Raw genomic sequence first — 19,941 nt, forward strand, 5'->3', positions numbered from 1 at the left:
CATCCTCATATCAGACAAAATAGACTTTAAAATAAAGATTACAAGAGATAAGGAAGGACACTACATAATGATTAAGGGATCAATCCAAGAGGAAGGCATAAGTAACTATGCACCCAACATAGGAACAACTCACTACATAAGAGAAACACTAACAGACATGAAAGGAGAAATTGACAGTAACACAGTAATAGGACACTTTAATACCCCAGTCACACCAATGGACAGACCATTAAAACAGAAATTAATAAGGAAACACAAGTCTTAAATGATACATTAGATGAGATGGATCTCACTGATATCTTCAGGACATTCCATCCAAATGCAGAAGAATACACCTTCTTCTCAAGTGCACATGGAACATTACCCAGGATAGACCACATCTTGGGTTACAAATCAAACCTCAGTAAATTTAAGAAAACTGAAATCATATCAAGCATCTTCTCAGACCACAATACTATGAGAGACTAGATATCAATTATAAGAAAAACTATAAAAAGCCAGGTTTGACATAAACACATGGAGATTAAACAATACATTGCTAAATAACAGGTTACTGAAGAAATCGAAAGAGAAATCAAAAAATTTCTAGAAACAAGTAACAATGGAAACACAACTCAAAAGTATGGGATGCAGCAAAAGCAGTTCTAAGAGAAAGTTTATAGCAACACAATCCTACCTCAAGAAACAAGAAAAACAGTGAAAAGACAACCTAACTTTACACCTAAACAACTGGAAAAAGAAGAAACCCCCAAATTAGTAGAAGGAAATAAATCATAAAATTTGAGCAGAAATAAATGAAAAAGAAATGAAAGAAACAACAGTAAAGATTAATAAAACTAAAAGCTGGTTCTTTGACAAGATAAACAAAATTGACAAACTTTTAGCCAGACTCATCAAGAAAAAAGAATCAAATCAACAAAATTAGAAATGAAAAACGAGAGGTTACAACAGACAATGCAGAAATACAAAGGATTATAAGAGACTATTATGAACACCTATATGGCAATAAAATAGATAACCTGGAAGAAATGGACAGATTCTTAGAAAAGTTCAATCTTCTTAGAAATTGTGAACAACCCAATTCAAGCACTGAAATTGAAGCTGTGATCAAAAATCTCCCAGAAAACAAAAGCCCAGGACCAGATGGCTTCACAGTAGAATTCTATCAAACATTCAGAGAAGAGCTAATGCCTATCCTTCTAAAAATCTTTCAAAAAATTGCAGAGGAAGGAACACTTCCAAACTCATTCTATGAGGCCACCATCACCCTGATACCAAAATCAGACAAAGACAATACACAAGAAAGAAAACTAGAGGCCAATATCACTGATGAACATAGATGCAAAAATCCTCACCAAAATGTTAGCAAACAGAATTCAGCAACACATCAAAAAGCTCATACACCATGATCAAGTTTGGTTTATTCCAGGGATGCAAGGATTCTTCAATATACATAAATCAATTAATGTGATACCCCACATTAACAAATTGAAAAATTAAAACTATATGATCATCCCAATAGATGCAGAAAAAGCTTTTGACAAAATTCAGCACCTATTTATGATTAAAATTCTTCAAAAAATGGGCACAGATGGAACCTACCTCAACACAGTAAAGGCCATATATGATAAGCCTACAGCAAACATTCTCAACGGTGAAAAACTGAAAGCATTCCCCCTAAGATTAGGGACAAGACAAGGGTGTCTATTTTCACCACTATTATTCAACATAGTTTTGGAGGTTCTAGCTACAGCAAGGGAGAAGGCAATGGCAACCCATTCCAGTACTCTTGCCTGGAAAATCCCATGGATGGAGGAATCTGGTAGGCCGCAGTCCATGGGGTCGCTCAGAGTCGGGCACGACTGAGTGACTTCACTTTCAGTTTTCATGCACTAGAGAAAGAAATGGCAAACCACTCCAGTTCTTGCCTGGAGAATCCCAGGGACAGGGGAGCCTGATGCGCTGCCGTCTATGGGGTTGCACAGAGTCATCAGACACGACTGAAGCGACTTAGCAGCAGCTACAGTACTCAGAGAAGAAAAACAAATAAAAAGGAATCCCGATCGAAAAAGAAGTAGTAAAGCTCTCACTGTTTGCAGATGATATGACACTTTACATAGAAAACCCTAAAGATAGCACCAGAAAACTACTAGAGCTAACCAGTGAATTTAGCAAAGTTGCAGGATACAAAATCAATATACAGAAATTACTTGCATTTCTATATACTAATAATGAAAAATCAGAAAAAGCAATTAAGGAATCAATTCCATTCACCATTACAACAAAAAGAAGTAAATATCTAGGAATAAACTTACCTAAGGAGACAAAAGAACTGTACAAAGAATTATAAGACACTAATAAAGAAATCAAAGACGACATTAACAGATGGAAAGATATTCCATGTTCCTAGGTAGGAAGAATCAATATTGTGAAAATGAGTATACTACCAAATGCAATCTACGGATTAAATGTGATCCTTATCAAATTATCAATGGCATTTTCCACAGAACCAGAACAAAAAATTTCACAATTCACATGGAAACACAAAAGACCCCGAATAGCCAAAGCAGTCTTGACAAAGAAGAATGAAGCTGGAGCAATTAACCTTCCTGACTTCAGGTTATACTACAAAGCTACAGGCTTCAGGACAGTATGGTACTAGCATGAAAACAGAAATATAGACCAATGGAACAACATAGAAAGCCCAGAAATAAACCCATGCACCTATGGGTACCTTATTTTTGACAAACGAGGCAAGAATATACTATGGGGCAAAGACAGCCTCTTCAATAAGTGGTACTTGGAAAACTGGACAGCTACATGTGAAAAAATGGAATTAGAACACTTTCTAACACCATACACAAGGATAAACTCAAAATGGATTAAAGACCTAAATGTAAGACCAGAAACTATAAAACTCTTAAGAGGAAACATAGGGAGAACCCTCGATGACATAAATCAAACCAAGATCCTCTATGACCCACCTCCTAGAGTAATGGAAATAGAAACAAAAGTAAACAAATGGGACATGATTACACTTAAAAGCTCTTGCAAAGCAAAGGAAATTATAAGCAAGGTGAAAAGACAAGCCTCAGAATGAGAGAAAATAACAAATGGAACAACTGACAAAGGATTAATTTTCAAAATATACAAGCAGCTCATACAACTCAATACCAGAAAAACAAACTACCCAATCAAAAAGTGGTAAAAAGACCTAAACAGACATTTCTCCAAAGAAGTCATACAGATGGCTAACACACACATGAAAAGATGCTCAACATCACTCATTATTAGAGAGATGTAAATCAAAACTACAATGAGATATCACCTCACACTGGTCAGAAGAGCCATCAACAAAAAGTCTACAAACAAATGCTGGAGACAGTGTGGAGAAAAGGGAACGCTCTTGCATTGTTGGTGGGAATCTAAATTGATCCAGCCACAATGGAATACGGTATGGAGATTCCTTTAAAAACTAGGAATAAAACCACCATGGGACCCAGCAATCCCACTCCTAAGCATATACCCTGGGGAAACCAAACTTGAAGGAGACACATGTATCCCACTGTTTATTGCAGCACTACTTACAATGGCTAAAACATGGAAGCAACCTAGATATCCATCGACATATGAATGGATAAACAAGTTGTGGAACGCACACAATGAAATATTACTCAGCCATTAAAAGGAATGCATTGAGTCCGTTCTAATGAGGTGGATGAATCTAGAACCTACTATACAGAGTGAAGTGAGTCAGAAAGATAAATATTGTATTCTAACGCATATATACGGAATCTAGAAAAATGGTAATGAAGAATTTACTTACAGGGCAGCAATGGGGAAACACATAGAGAATAGACTTATGGACATGGGAGAGGAGAGGACAGGATGAGATGTATGGAAGGAGTAACATAGAAACCTCCATGATCATATGTAAAATAGATAATCAATGGGAATTTACTGTATGGCTTGGGAAACTCAAAACAGGGGCTCTATATCAACCTAGATGGGTGGGGTGAGGAGGGAATATATGTGTATCTATGGCTGATTCATGTTGGGATTTGACAGAAAACAGCAAAATTCTGTAAAGCAATTACCCTTCAATGAAAAACAGGGTTGTTGGTTTTTTTTTTTTAATGAAAAATAAATAAATAAATAAATAAATAAATGCATTATCCACCTACATATTCTGCCATTGATAAACTGCATGATTGTGATAACACTGCTAGCACTGTTTAATTTGAAGTTTCTTACTAACGAAAGTAATAACATTGTCATAAATACCAGGGAGCTGACAACTGTTTTGTACCTAAGTTTTCCATCAACAGGATTTAAAAAAAAAAAAAAAAAATCAAGGAAATTTTCTCCTTAGGTCTGATTTCCTAACTATCAAAATTTTATACATAAAGAAAAACCATTACCATCTTAAGTGTTAGACTACTTTATGATGTAATATAAATAATCCCAAACAAAATCAAGAAAGTAAGTTAAATTACTGTCTGAACACTACAAAAGCATATATATCTGTAAAGTGGATAAACATATGTACCTAGTAAAACAACAATCAAAACACTCAGGCCCAGACTTCCCTGATGGCTCAGTGGATGGGAATCCATCCACCAATGAGCGGAATAGTGGCTCGATTGCTGGCCTGGTTATAAGATTTCACATGCCACGGAGCAACTAAGCCCTAGCACCACAACTACTGAGCCCACCAGTGTAGAGGCCGTCCTACACAAGAAAAGTCACTGCAATGAGAAGCCTGCAGACCACAATGCACACCACACTGAAGAGTAGCCCTCCCTCACCTCAACTAGAGAAAGCCCACGTGCAGCAATGAAGACCCAGCAGAGCCATATAAATAAATAAAAATAAAACATCCAGGCCCTACTCCTTCCTATATTCAACAGGAACAATTCTGGTTATGAGCAATTATCTCTGGTTCTGTAAGCACACATTCTGCTCACCCCCTTTATAACTTTTGATTCCTATGGGATAGTATCTAAAATGAAGATGGAGGTTTAGCATGATAATGAATTCCAGTCATTGAAGAAATAACTTGAATGCTTAGGATAAAATATCTACTGATGCAGAAAGTATAAGAATGCATAACATTTTCAGAAGTAAAAGGACTTTAGACTCCACTGTAAATTGTTTACTCAACCAGAATGACTAGAAGATTATTCTTAATCTGGATTTTAGTATAAATGCACATACAAACAATGCACAAATATAGGTTATGAATAATGGTTCACATTTAAAGGTTTAGAACAATTAATATTCTCAAACACAATACTGTTAAGTAATGATATAATAACCATTAAGTATAATGCTTTTAAGTTAATTCTATTAATTCATACACCTAAAGTCACCAGCCAAATAAAAATCAAAAAGATAAAATTGTAAAGCATAGGAAATATACTAGAGAGAATTCCCAGGTGGTCCAGTGGTTAAGACTCTGCACTTCCACTGCAGAGGACACAGGTTTGATCCCCCAGATTGAGGAACTAAGATTCCACAAGCAGCATGGTGATACAGTAGATCCTGTATTTAGATCCAGTGGATTAAGAGTCCACCTGCCAATGCAGGGGACACAGGTTTGATCCCTCGTCCAGGAAGATTCTACACGCCATGGACAACTGAAGCTCATGCACCACAACTGATGAGTCCCTGAGCTGCAACTACTGAAGCCCTTGTGCCTAGACCCTGTACTCTGCAACAAGAGTAGCTACTGTAATGAGAAACCCACGTATTGCAACACCCACTCATCCTAACTAGACAAAGATGCAGTACAACCAAAAATAAATAAATAAATAATCTAAAAAAAAAATCATAGTCTTGTTTCTCTGTGCTGTTTCTAATGAAATGTAAGATCTCAACCATGTGAATGAAGATTTTTGAAGACTCAGTCTCACTTACTGTGGATTCCAAATTGTCCATCGTCAATAATAATTTCACTTTCTAAAATTGAAGGAAAATAGAAAACTTAGTTACAATTCATGATGTACACACAGAATGAACAACTGAGAAATTACCCACCTTAAGGATTTTTTTAAATTAATTAAAAATATAAAAGCATCCCAAAGTGAATAAGCATATTTATTGTAGCCCTCAATAAAGAAATCCCTTTTCAGGAGGCTATCAGACAGTAATAATTCTTACATTCATGGTGATTATTCACAATGTTACAAGGAAGAGAAACGAAAACTCCTCAGAGAGGTGCTCCAGACTAGAGGCACTGGGACAAATGTTTATACCAACCAATGTATGAGACTGACAAGTTGCTGGACAACAATATCGCCTGGTTTTTTTCAAACCAAAGGTCTTGGCACAATTAAAATGCTTATTCTCACATAGTGCCTATTCTGATCTTAACTAAACTATAATGCTCGTCAAACCCCAACTATTCTCTACAGCCAGCTAAAAGCTTTTCAAACAGCATAAACTTACCTGTATACATAGAGCTGTGAGGAACTACCAAAAGTAAGTGCTCCCTTCCAACAGAAATGTCAACTAAATAAGAAAAACTGTTAATCCCCACCCTCTAAGTAAAATACTGATTATCTCCCCTGCTACTTCATTCCCCAGTTTACTTTAAACATAAATCTGAAACAGTTGTCAAAATAAGTGTGATAGTTTCCAGTAAAGATACTCTGGTATATTTCACACAGCTCTTAAGTTCAGAAGTTATACTTCCCAAAAGCTTAAAATAAATTTATTAAAAAGATCAGAAAATCATCCTACCTCTCAAAGAAAATACATTTAATTGCAGGATGCTTCAAAATGTAATTTTTTAAATATTCAATTCCTAATATTTCCCAACCTCAGTATAATTCTAAAATACACTATCATAACATTTATAAATATAGTATCAGAAATGTATTAAAACATGCAAAAAGAAAATCCAACAGAGGATGGAACAAGATACTTGTTTAAACGAGATATGTCCTTGATGCAGGGTAAAGCAGAATCACTTATTATTTTCTAATCTAAGCTAGTAACTAACAAGCCATTTATTATCTTTAAATTATAATTTTTTCAAGAAACTAAAAGATTTCTCACCACTAATTTATATACAAAACCAAGTGGGTAATTTAATGTATGTGAAAAGAATTTCAAATTTCAATCTCAGTATGGAAAAAGAAATTCAAAAATACTTGTATGAAGAGAAATGCCATTGCTGGGCATAAGAAAACTAAATAACACTTAAACAAACAAAAATTTATCTGAATAGCAACTTTAACATAGCCAGCAGGGTATTGGGCGAAAATGTCTGCTGCTGCTGCTGCTAAGTTGCTTCAGTCGTGTACGACTCTGTGTGACCCCATAGACGGCAGCCCACCAGGCTCCCCAGTCCCTGGGATTCTCCAGGCAAGAACACTGGAGTGGACTGCCATGTCCTTCTCCAATGCATGAAAGTGAAAAGTGAAAGTGAAGTCGCTCAGTCGTGTCTGGCTCTTAGCGACCCCATGGGCTGCAGCCCACCAGGCTCCTCCGTCCAACCGGGAAATTTTAATTCATTCATACAAGTTTATTCAAATATTCACTAGTTAAAAAAAAACAACACACACACAATAAATAAAGTAATATACTACTCAAAGTTAAAAGAATCATTGTTTTCTGTTAGTTCTTTCTTTGAATGTTCTCTAAGTTCTCTGAGCAAGTAATCAAAGCCACAGACGGATGCTCAGTTAAGTAAATGCTATTTTACAAACTTTTGTAACTACTCCAAATGGAAATATATATTCCATGAAGTAATCTAATCCAAGAAATTAAAAATAACTAGACAAAGGTTTCTAATTAAGTTGACAAAGAAAGGCAATTAAGAACTGCTTAGTTTTGAAAGTAAGACACTAAGTGAAACTTATAGTATTGACAATGCATTTACCTTAAACTTTAAAATAAATATTTATTAAATCCCACTAAGCCAATGTGCATTAGTAACTTTATGCATATGCCTCAAACAGATGCAGTTAATGCCCATACCTAAAGGGGTTATTGATCGTGGTTGTAGATGAGTCTCCCACTTGTGAACTATGACTTGACATGGGCCACCGATAGTCTGCAATTTAAAAGTTAAACGTCTGCAATAATTTCTTATATCTTATATTCTACCCATGATGTCATTAGATGTTTGTGGCCTAAGTCTTATACTAAGCATGAAACCAAGAGATTCATCTTGTTAATATCAATATTATAATGCCCCAAATCAGGAATGTACCAGGTCACAAAACATGATGAACGCTGGAAGAAAATGAGGGTGAGGCAGTAAACAGAAAAATGAGATGAACTGGCACATAAAACCGTTCTAAACCCATTCTTTAATCTGCCAACAATACTCAGTTTAATCTTTAACTGATATTGTTCTGAGTTAAATTAACAGCAAATACACATTATGTTCCGTATGTCGGCAGTCAATGTGATTACTGGAAGAAGCATCTCATCTGAAGTAACTCTTCAAGGGTTTGGAAAAAGCTGAAACTCTCCGATAGAAATAAACAGTAAGAACAAATACTGCAAGATCAATTATCGCAAGTATGCAAGGAACTAGAAGGCATCATAAAGTTCTTCATTTCATGTATTTAAAAACTGCTAAGTAGGTACCGGGAAGAATATCAGATCCTCACATCAGAGTAACCAGTTCTTTTAAGGAGCACAAGAAGCCCTTTCCTTCAGGAAAGGAAACATGCATGGGTAAATCTGAAGAACAAGTTTAATTAAATGGGAGTAGGCATCCAGTTTTACTCTTCATGCCTCGAAGTTTATAAATTCATACAGTGTGAAAAATTATAATACTTGTCTTCTGTTATCAAGTTGTCTTACTAAAAAGAAAGTTAAAGTGTTAGCTGCCCAGTCATGTCTGACTCTTGCCGACCCCATGGACTTGTAGCCTGTCAGGCTCCTCTGTCCATGGGATTTCCCAGGCAAGAACACTGGAGTGGGTAACCAATCCCTTCTCCAGGGTATCTCCCCAACCCAGGGATTGAACCCAGGTCTCCTACACATTGCAGGCAGTTTCTTTACCGTCTGAGCCACCAGGAAAGCCCAGCCTTATATACTGTTGATAATGTCTACAGCAATTTAAAAGCTAGAATGAACTACCACTAAGACTCCTTTGTGTGTTCCTAAAGGACTAAAGTATGAAGTGCTTCCTAATTTTTCATTAAAAAAAGAAAAAAGCTTGACTAATTAAACTTATGTGCCAAAAACAATTCTTTACATATTTTAAAAGCAAAATTTCAAACCTAACAAGGTTTGATAACCTAACAAGGTATTTTTTCCTCCTGAAAAAGAAACTTAATAAAATACAAAAAAGCAAAAAGAAAACAAAATCACCTATTATCATATCACTTATAGACAATCACTATCAATATTTTCACATATTCAAACTCTTTTCTAGGTATGTATTATATATACTCTTAAGTCTGGAACATGTACATTTCTCCCTATAGTACATCTGTAGATGGTATTACATACTCTTTTATAATTTTCTAGGATTTCAATATTGATTTAAGAAATGTGCCAAATGACAGTAAGTATGTAACAAGTTAGGCAAGAGAGAATTCTGCTACTACTTAAAATATCCAGAGGCTAAAACCTTATTTTAAACTTGTAAACTTTCAAAGTTTGAAAACTAACATTGCATTAGATATACATTCAATTCCTTAATCCTGGGACAATACAGGAACTCATTTTCTCCGGCTGAATGCATCCTTGTCAGAAGTGTTCACTTGTGAATTGATAATAAACTGTGTAGACATTTTTAGAAAATGTAATGTGAAAGTGTTCATCTTAAAATATGGTGAATTACGTTTTAAAACGAGGAACATTTGATCCTGCATCTGTTAGATATTTTTCACTAAAACTTTCTGCTATCATTTTTCTGTATTTTCACAGATAAAACTTTATAATCCTCAAAAGATGCATATATATATTAAAAATAGGAATGTTTCTTAGCAATAATGGGCAGCCAAAACTAACCAACCTATTCCCTTCTTACACCCTCCCCATGTCCCCTGCACCCACCTCAAAAAAAATCCTCTTTGCTACAAAAATGGTATAGATCCATATTGTTACAAAAGTTACTAATGAAATGTGACTTGAAAGAGTGCCATGAATGTAACAGTAAATACCAGTGGGCATTAAAAGTGAGTAGAAGAGAGACTTTCTGTTTTAATTCTGTTATCAGAGGAATTTCACAAAGTGTTGACTGAAGTATCTATAATCATATAAGAATAACCCTGTGGACTAAACATTTGAGAGTGAACATATTATAGTAATTAAGTTTAAAAACCTCACCCCCATCTGTTTTAGTAACAAACCCTCTAATCATAGCATAAAGCAAGCGAGGCTCAAACAGAATGGAGTTTTGAGGAGCAGTCCGAAGGGCCAATTACAAGTCCGAAGGGCTTGTGAGTGAGTCTACAAGCATTCACATTAAAAATTCATGATTGGTACATAAAATGTTATGGTACTGACAAATGAACCAAATCTTAAAACACACTGAATTTCCAAAATTGTAATGCCTACTTTATTAAACTTCAGAAGGTAATCTTAAATTTTAGCTTACTAATATTTTTTCAAACAAAAAAACTTAAGACTTGAGCACTGGGAAATTAAAGATCTCAGTAACAATTCCAAAACATGCAGTCCTTTTTAATACTCTAAATGTAATAAGTCACTCTTCAAGATCTTAGAAAAAAACAAGAGTTCCATTCTGTAGAAGACTATCAAAATGTTAAGTGCTTTGGAATGAAATGGAAGGTGGGTCTTTGGAGAAAAAAAGTAACTATTAGCCGAAGACAGTATTCTAGTAACAGTACTATTAGAGTTATTCCACATCTTATTTTTATTATTATTACTGAAAGTCACTCAGTTGTGTCTGACTCTTTGCAACCCCATGGACTATACAGTCCATGGATTTGATTTCTCCAGGCCAGAATACTGGCGTGGGTGGCCTTTCCCTTTTCCAGGGGATCTTCCTAACCCAAGAAATCAAACCAGGGTTTCCTACATTGCAGGCAGATTCTTTATCAACTGAGCTATCAGCGAAGCCCATCATAGCATGTATTGAATCAGATGATTGCTGGAACACTTTTCAAAATGCATATTAACAAAAACAAAGAAAAAAATGTTTCCAGAAAAACATCATAATGACTGCTCTCTTGAACAGTTACTGATTGACACCACTCAGCTACATCAAGCACTGAGAAATAAGATTATATAACACAGAGTGCAGTTTTTGTTTTTAACAAACCACCAAGCAAAATAATCACTATCATGTAATATCACTGCTTTCAAATATCATAAAAACCGTTAAGTGTAAATTTTAGAAATTTCACTGTTTTCTTTCTACAATTTTGAAACAAATACCCATGTGAAAGGAGCTCACACGTGAAGTCAATTCCCCTGCAACTGGTAATTCCCCCATTCCCCACCCACAGTGAAGACTGCTACCATGTCCTGCCTGCAAAGGTTTGCACATGGTCGGGTATTGCTCCAAGATTTGTTTCATACATGCAAGCTTCCCCATTCATTAAACTATTGATGTCTCCATAAAAAAGAAAAAAAGAAAGGGACTCTGAAGAATTATTAATCTATGTCAGAGGCCAGATAATAGTTATTTAAAAATCACTATTTTTAATAAGACCAGTAAGAAACAACTGTCTGCCTATCAAATGATGTTTCTTATATTAAAGGATTTAAACAATAATCAAGGAAGATAAACCACAAGATTAAAAAATTTGTAATGAATCTAATTATGAGTGAATGTTAGCACCTGTAAAAATTAAAAGTAGATGTTATTGTAAAATAAAGAGCTGTTTCACTGAAATGAATGAAAAATTTCAAAGACAATATAATCTTAGTATGAGACAATCCCTAATTCCAGCCACAAATAAAAAGGGGTGAACATGGATTTTAAAATGTTTAAGTTACATGTTAATTCAAAAATTATCTTTGGTGAAGATGTGAAAATAATGGGTTATCTTCAGACTCACAGCAATGTTTCCATTCCAAGAATATCTACTATTTTTGTGTGCTATGTTTAATATATTTGTTACCTATAAAATTATTTTAAAATTCAATTATTAATACCTTATTCTAATTCTACCAAGTATAAGAATATGAAAAATTAGGAGAAAAAGGACCTCAAGACTCTTCTAAACTTAAGAGGAATATGCCAGAAAGAGCAAATTATGAAGAGAAACTATGAATGGTAAAATGTTCTATAGAAAAGTTTTAGCAATGAAAGGGACCTAAAAAATCCAGTTCAAACCCTTCATTTTATAGATGAGGAAGCTGAATTCTGAAGGTCAAGCGACAACATCACAAGATTTTTGGTTTAGGTTCTACAACTGTCTGGATAGACTACCAAAAACTTGACTCAGTAAAATTAACTTTATTACCCATTTCAGTTTTTCAATGCTTTTATAATTATTTTTCTTTCCAGTCATTCTTTATATTCATAAAACATATACTCTAATGATTTACATCATTTCACAATTTAAGATTCCTTGCACATTGGTTCTATCATTGCACAATTGAGACAAAGTTTCTATTTGAAATCATTCATTTAAAAAGCGCCACCAACTTTAAAAAGAAAAGCGTCACTTTAAGCTGGCATATGGGGGAAAAAATCTCTAGCCATATGCATGGAATTTATTATGTGGCTATTTACTCTATTCCATGAAAAACATACTTACCATGGCAGCCCCTGCATCACACGGTACATGTGTACACGATACAGAGCACCTACTTAAAGAAACACACTCACCAACACATACTGTAAACTTTTGCAAGTATTACAAGGGGAAAAACTTGTTTCTTACTGTAAACAGAATTCTTGCCAATTTTTTGAAAAGACATTTTGGATTGATTTGCTGCTTTTGGTTACATCTTCAATGAAAAGAGAAAATAGATTGGCTTAATTTGACCTGTGTTGCCAACAGTCTTACTTTAGGAAACTATGCCCAAAGGATTCATTATGATTTTTCTTGTCCATATGTCCCCTTAAGTAAAATTTAGTTAATTTCACGTTACAGATTTCATATACTAGGATCCTCAAATAAGTTTAGTCATAAGAGCTATGATCTACATTCTATGCACAAATGTTCACTGTATACTAAAGAATTCTGCCACAATCCAACCCCTCAGCCGAATAAATGATCTCTTCCCAAGCCATTAAAGTGAGACTATTGTCAAGATAAGCCAACATAATGATCAACTATAATGTAATTTAATTTTAATTACTGAGTATATTTACAATATATTTTTGGAATAAGAAACGTAATAGGTGCAAAAGACAGCTGAAGTGGGTTTGTCAATTTTTTTGTTTTTTATAATGGTGGCTAAAGAGACTGAGGAAACAGTGGCTGCTTGCATTTTTTTTTTTCCTCACAGGTAACTAGTATTCAAGGACCCCACAGGGAAATACATTTTTAAAAAGATCTAATCCACATTCTGCTTCCTAGACTCTTGCTTAAGCTCTTTTTCACATGCAGCCCATAGTGTGCTCAGATAAAAATCTGAAAGAAAAGAATCCTTTCAGCAAGCAACTATCTTTAAAATAAGAAAGAATCGATTTTCTTTTCTAAACATGAAAATGATCCCAAAATAATAAGCCATTGTGAGCAAGCAGATTTAGAGCTAATTGATACTTCAAAGCCTTTAGAAAAGATCCTGATTTATCAACACCATCACTGAAAAAAATCTAAAAAGAATGACTTCAGTTTTGATAGCAGTTAATGCAGCCACTAAGAGTTGGCTGCAGTGAAATAATTTTTAAAATAGTACTTAAGAGTTGGCTATATACTCCTCTAAATATGTTTTACCACAAACAAATCAAAAACATGAAACACACAGAAAAACCCTTACTACGGGTTACTAACTAGTTCACAAAAGTTATAGAAAATGCACACCTATCAAGAACATTTATCATTAAAACCAATTTCATGATAAGAATATTGCAGAACATACTTACTATTAGTCTTTTAAAAAAATTCCACTGCACACACTGTCTGCCTCTGAAGTGGCTATTTCCTTTCTTTTGGGTACTGAAACATTATTAATCTAGAGTTCTTTTTTCCTTATTTGATCAAAACAAACTCATTTTACTTTTAATGTTTCCAAACTTAAGTTATTTGCTTTTGAAAGAAGTGTTCTAAAGAAACTGGAAACTAGATAAAGAAAACATACCTTTGGTTCTAAAAAGCACCCTTTGAAATAGCGGTACTGAACTGATACTCCTCTACTGAGTACAATGGTTGCTTTCCATAACATGCTGTGAGAAAAAAAGAAAGCAGCAGCATCAGTATCAAATTAAAAGGTAAGACTTCATTAATTCATAAAATCCTTCAAGTAAGATGTGTAATCAATATCATTTATCCCTACAAAAATTTTTATTTGAGGCCTGATATCAATTGGGAACTGGGAACATAATACCATGCTGGGCCCCATGGAGCTACTGGGCTCAAGACCTTTGTGTCTCCCATTTCTTTGATTAATAGGAAACAACCTTCATTCAGTCTCCATGACCTTCTCTGAGTTCCAATGGGGAGATTCCAGCAGTTCTTAATTAGGGAAGGGAGGGGATACAAGACCAGGGAGAAAGGAACAGTCAAGAGCAGCCTTGTGGCAAGGTCCTGTTTCCCTACTAAGTATACATGCAACAGTTATCCTTGAGCTATTTTACAGATACTGAAATTCCCTCCAGGTGGGAGAAGTTAATGGTATGCAGACCACAAGCATGAAGACTCCAGACCAGTTAGATCTGAAGCTTGATGAAGTTGACTCCCATTCACCTCACCCATCAGAAGAAATGTCCACCGAGCTGATCACACCTTCTTTGGGCAAATACTATAAAACTTTTGATTATCTTTCCCAATTTGGGACACAGTTTTGAGGGGATTAACCCACTGTGGCCTGCTTTGCCTAGCAAAGCAATAAAGCTGTCCTTTTCTACTTCAACCAAAACTCTTGTTTCCAAGATTCATTTTGGCATTGATGTACAGAGAAGCTGAGCTTTAGGCATCAAACATAGTGATGAGTAAGGGACTAAAAGTTTTATCTTCAAGGAGAGTGTTTGCTTACATGAGTAGACAAACAAACATAGGAAGGACTAACTGACCTTTCTGAGGGGACCAATTTTGGAGGGAGACCTCAACAAGAGCTGTTTGAAGCTGAGACCTAAACAATGAGTCATACAAAGAACCAGAAATATTCCAAACAAAAAAAGGCAAGCAAGCACTGCAGACTTCTGAATCTCTTCACTTTTCACTTAGCTAGGGATGTTGCTGCTGCTGCTAAGTCCCAGCCCACCAAGCTCCCCTGTTCCTGGGATTCTCCCAGCAAGAACACTGGAGTGGGTTGCCATTTCCTTCTCCAATGCAGGAAAGTGAAAAGTGGAAGTGAAAGTCGCTCAGTCGTGTCCGACTCTTAGTGACCCCATGGATTGCAGCCTACCAGGCTCCTCCGTCCATGAGATTTTCCAGGCAAGAGTACTGGAGTAGGTTGCCACTGCCTTCTCCGAGCTAGGGATATTACATGGCTGCTAAGAGGCTTTGAGGCTAAGAGTTGGCTTAACCTCCTGTTTCCACTGTCTCTTATTCTCCTGCCCAGCCTCTAGCTATTCCCCTCTAGTCAAGCAGAGTCTGTGTCTTATTTGTTTGTTAGTCTCACAACTTAATGTCTTCCTTTGACTATGCTATTCTAACATATTCTAAATGCTATTTCTAAAGTTTGGACTCAACAGTGAAAGAATTCACTACAATTCAAGTCATTTTTAACTTCAAATCATAGACCAATAGCATTTAAAGTGTGGTCCCAGGACCATATCACCTGGGAGCTTATAGAAATGCAAAATCTCAGAATACATCTAAAACTATTGAATTGGAAACTCCCAGGGAGGGCCCAAGCACTCTATAATTTAACAAGCCTCCAGGCTTTGATGAACACTTAAGTTTGAGAGCCCATGTCATAGATCATTACCCAAACATTAATTCAGCATGAATAGTTCAGTGACTAAACAGGAGCTCCGAGTGTTTGTCCATGATACCAGATGGTCAGCACTGCTCCCCACCTGGCTCTGCCAAGACAGACTTAAGGCATTACCCTTACTCTGACTCAATTCTGGTCTCTAATAAATATCCACAACCAGCTGTCAACCCTGGTCTCCAGCTACAACAATCAGATTAACCTGGCAATAATAAAATACATATGTCCTGGCTCCACCTTGGGACACTGGTTTCACAGGTCTGGGGTGAAGCCTGGTCACGTGGAGTTTGATACACTGGATGCATATGGTTGGTTGAGCAACACTGCTGCACAGCAAGGACAGACCAAATGCTCCGCACATGTGCCCTGTCTACTTCTCCCTGATAAGCCTCAGAATCCTCTTCAATACAGGGCTCTAGACAGAGTCTACCAACTCTGGAGTGAAACTTAGTTCCCATCTCTGCTACCAAAATTATGGCAAATGTCCAGTATTACTTCATAGATAAAATCAACCAGATTAAGTGAAACTTGTCCCAGATGCGCACAGTAGAATTAATATGAAGCTTTAAAAATGTGTTGGGGTCCCTCTCCCGTGCAGTATTTATCCATCTTCCAGGAGTAGGGCCTAAGCATATGTACTTTTTTTTAAAAGCCCCTTTTAAAAGTGCTTTAAATAATTTAAAGTCCTTTTAAAATACTTTTTTAAAGTGGTTTTAGGACTTTCCTGGGTCTACTGGTTAAGAATTTGCCTGCCAATGCAGGAGACATGGGTTCAGTCCCTGGTCCTGGAAGATCCCAAATGCTAGGGAGCAACTAAGCCAGTGCACAACAATGGCACCCACGTGCTACAATTACTGAAGCCCTCGGGCCCTAAAGCCCTCCTTCACAACGAAAGAAGGCACTGCAGTGAGAAGACAGATAATAGGGCAGCTCAAGAATTCAGAGCAGAGGTAAACAAGTTCAGAAGGACATAAGGTTTCACCTCAGACAAGAGTGATAGATCCACAAATCAAGGAAAAAATAGCCACTTGAACAGAATAAACATTTCATTTGTGATCCCAATATCATTTGTCAACAGAATTTAACATACATATAAAAAGAAGAGAACTGGCTGAGAAAACGTGTCACACAAATGACAGAGAAAATGGTATTCTGTGTTTGTTTTCTTTTCCTAAGATAACATTATGGTCTTGTTCTACTTTCCCTGTTATTTCCCTGTCCTCCTCAAACTATCTGCTGTGAAGGGCCAGTTTCTGTTTGTGTGTGTTAACCTACCAATACTTCTAGTCTACAACACATCCAGTTCAGTAAGTCCATTACATGTATCGGTGTCCTAGCAATGCCAAATTGCCGTAAGCATTTCTAAACACTTGCTCTCAATTTGAGCATTTCTCACATCATGCACTAGTAAAAAATGTTTTTTGTCTAACATTGGGTCTACAGGCCCCAGTTTTAGTAGAAATGCTTAATAATCATCTAACTGATATTTCTCCCTGGGGGCACTGCATGTATTTGTATACTACTTACAATCAATCTCATCTCTCCTTTACCCCCACACATACATTTGACAATCAGTAACACTTCAAAATATCTGCAGGCAGAGGATTACCATTGTTCACATCACTGATTCTATCCTAACCTCTTTACCATGTAGATGAGGGAACTGAGGCTTAAGAGATACGGGATCTGCCCCAAATCAGAACAGCAGAACTGAGCTGGCACCCAGGCCCTCCTTTCTCCACTCCAATGCACCAACACACCCATGCTAAGTTTAGTGCTGTAATTAATGTCAGTAGTGAACTCATTTCATTAGCTAAAAATTCTAATGATGTGTTCCACTCTCTGCTTTTAATAGTCTATATGTCTCAAGAAAATTATTTCTTAGGCTAAAGCAAAAATTAGATCTTTTAAAAAGAGTATGTAACAAGAAGCCAAAGACAATGTCTTCAAAAGATTTTTAAAATAAAAAACAACAACATAAGCCTGTTTAGGAACATGGTATTAACTACCAAAAGATGCAGCTAACAGCCAAGACTTGAAACTATTTGAGAGGTCAAAACTGAGAAACAAAAGAACTTGTTTTTCATAGCAAAGTTTGTAAAATGACTTTACTCTCTATGCATATGTGATAAGTTTGCTAAAAATTAAAAAAAAAATACACCAAGATATCTTTAAAAAAAAAAAAAGGTTTATAATCTGAATGTCACAATTATTTGGTAATACGACATGTCCATGCTTACCTTTCACCTGTTTCATTCTCTGGAAGAAGAGCCACAGCTTTTTGAGGATTCCAGTTTCCCAAAGCATCACAGCTTCCACATATTGCAAAAACCTCTCCTAAAAAACCATAATGGGTTAAGTAGGAACATCTCATTTTGTTTTAAGAAGTTGCACTGGTTTAACAGTCTGCAGAGTCCCCTTTAGCAGAGATGAAAAGGCTTCACTGGAGAAATGGGTTTGAACCCAGGTGGCACACACACTAGCACCTGTGATTTTTGGGGGAGGTTTCTTTTTTCCATTTTGATTACACCTGCATTTTGATTACACCTGCATTATTAACCTGACCCACCTCTACAGAACCAAAGGCAGAGAAAAGGAAGGATGTACAAGGACAGAATTTTCTTCATTTTTCAACTACTTACTGAGCTAATAATGAGCACCAAGAAGACAAAGTGATCAAACCACAGTCCTTGTCTTCAAGGCAGCTTCCAATTTAAAGGGGAAACCACTAAAGGCATATAAGTATCCTAGAGAAATAATAATTGATATTTTCCAGGAACTCAAACAGTAGCTATCAAGAAGTTAAAGATCAAGAAAATTATCAATGGGACACGAGCAATGTAACCATCACTGAAAAAAAAAAAACACCTCAATACAAAATCTAGTTATTCTTTACTTAAAAAAAAGAGATTATCACACTTGATCTGAACACTTCTCAACACATAACCAACATCACCTATATTTGCTAATTTCATACATTTAGCAAGTCTACAAGTTCTTGAATTTAAGTATGCAGAAGTCTTTAATTTATATATCAACACATTCTGAATTACTGTAATTAAAATTCATGAAGAAAAAGACAATGAACTGAGCCCAAATGAACAAAACTTCAGGACAAACTCCTTCACACTCTGTGTAGCTTGGCTTCCAAGCTTTGGACACTATTCCAGTAAGACTGAAACTTGGCTTTAGCAACCTGCATGAGCATTTTGTATACTTGGACTGTCTAAAACTTAACTAAAATCACAAGTGTGGCAGTCATTCAGAAGTTTTCAAGGTTTTAAATACATGTCTATAAAGGCATATGGTGGTTATACATGAAGATTTCATTTTAAAATATTCACCAATCCTTAAAGTTATCAGATTTTTTTTTTGCAATTAACTTAGGTTATCACTACCTTTTCTGATGTAAAGAAAAAAAGATAAACACTTTTGTTAAATACAAAGCACAAATATTTATTCTCAAGATCACATATGCTGCTATGCATATGTATAGCATATAAGATGGTTCCTAGCTTAAAGTATAGATTACCATAAAATCACTGATTCAGGCCTGTTATACTTCTTTTATAAAGGAGAGTCTCATCAAACTTTTTCATGGACTCGGTTATTTCCTATTCCCACACAGAACAGTAGCTACTCTTTGTTCTGGAAAGAACATGTATCTGACATGGAAAAAAGTGAAACCTGGACAAACTTGGTTACTTTCCTTCTATATAAAAGCTCCTGCATTTTACCAACACCCTCCTACAATGTTACTCTTTCTGCTGATTGGCTTTGAATATGGCTTCTATGAGAAAAAAAGGGAAACTTTTTACTAGAATAGGCCTCTTTCTTTCATTGGCTTTCATTTATCAAGACTTGAATGCTAACTAAAGGAATTTCAAACAGTACTGCCACATATTCTTTTTAATTTGTTCCCTCTAACTTCACCCCTCTCTGCACTCT

At 35.8% G+C, this 19,941-nt stretch overlaps 1 protein-coding gene across 6 annotated transcripts in view; it reads right to left on the reverse strand.

The window, feature by feature from the left end:
* The window catches only part of GPCPD1 (glycerophosphocholine phosphodiesterase 1), a 69,788-nt gene that overhangs the window by 41,752 nt on the left and 8,095 nt on the right, over positions 1-19,941 (reverse strand). For all 6 annotated transcript variants that reach the window (XM_069547956.1, XM_069547959.1, XM_069547960.1 and 3 more), the window contains 4 exons: positions 18,234-18,330; positions 14,197-14,281; positions 7,987-8,062; positions 5,920-5,961 (listed from right to left, as the gene is read on the reverse strand). In XM_069547956.1, the coding sequence (XP_069404057.1) occupies positions 5,920-5,961; positions 7,987-8,062; positions 14,197-14,281; positions 18,234-18,330 (300 nt within the window). The remainder of the gene's footprint in view (positions 1-5,919; positions 5,962-7,986; positions 8,063-14,196; positions 14,282-18,233; positions 18,331-19,941) is intronic.

The sequence above is a fragment of the Ovis canadensis genome, chromosome 13 (genome assembly GCF_042477335.2).
Source record: "Ovis canadensis isolate MfBH-ARS-UI-01 breed Bighorn chromosome 13, ARS-UI_OviCan_v2, whole genome shotgun sequence".
NCBI classification, from domain to species: Eukaryota; Metazoa; Chordata; class Mammalia; order Artiodactyla; family Bovidae; genus Ovis; species Ovis canadensis.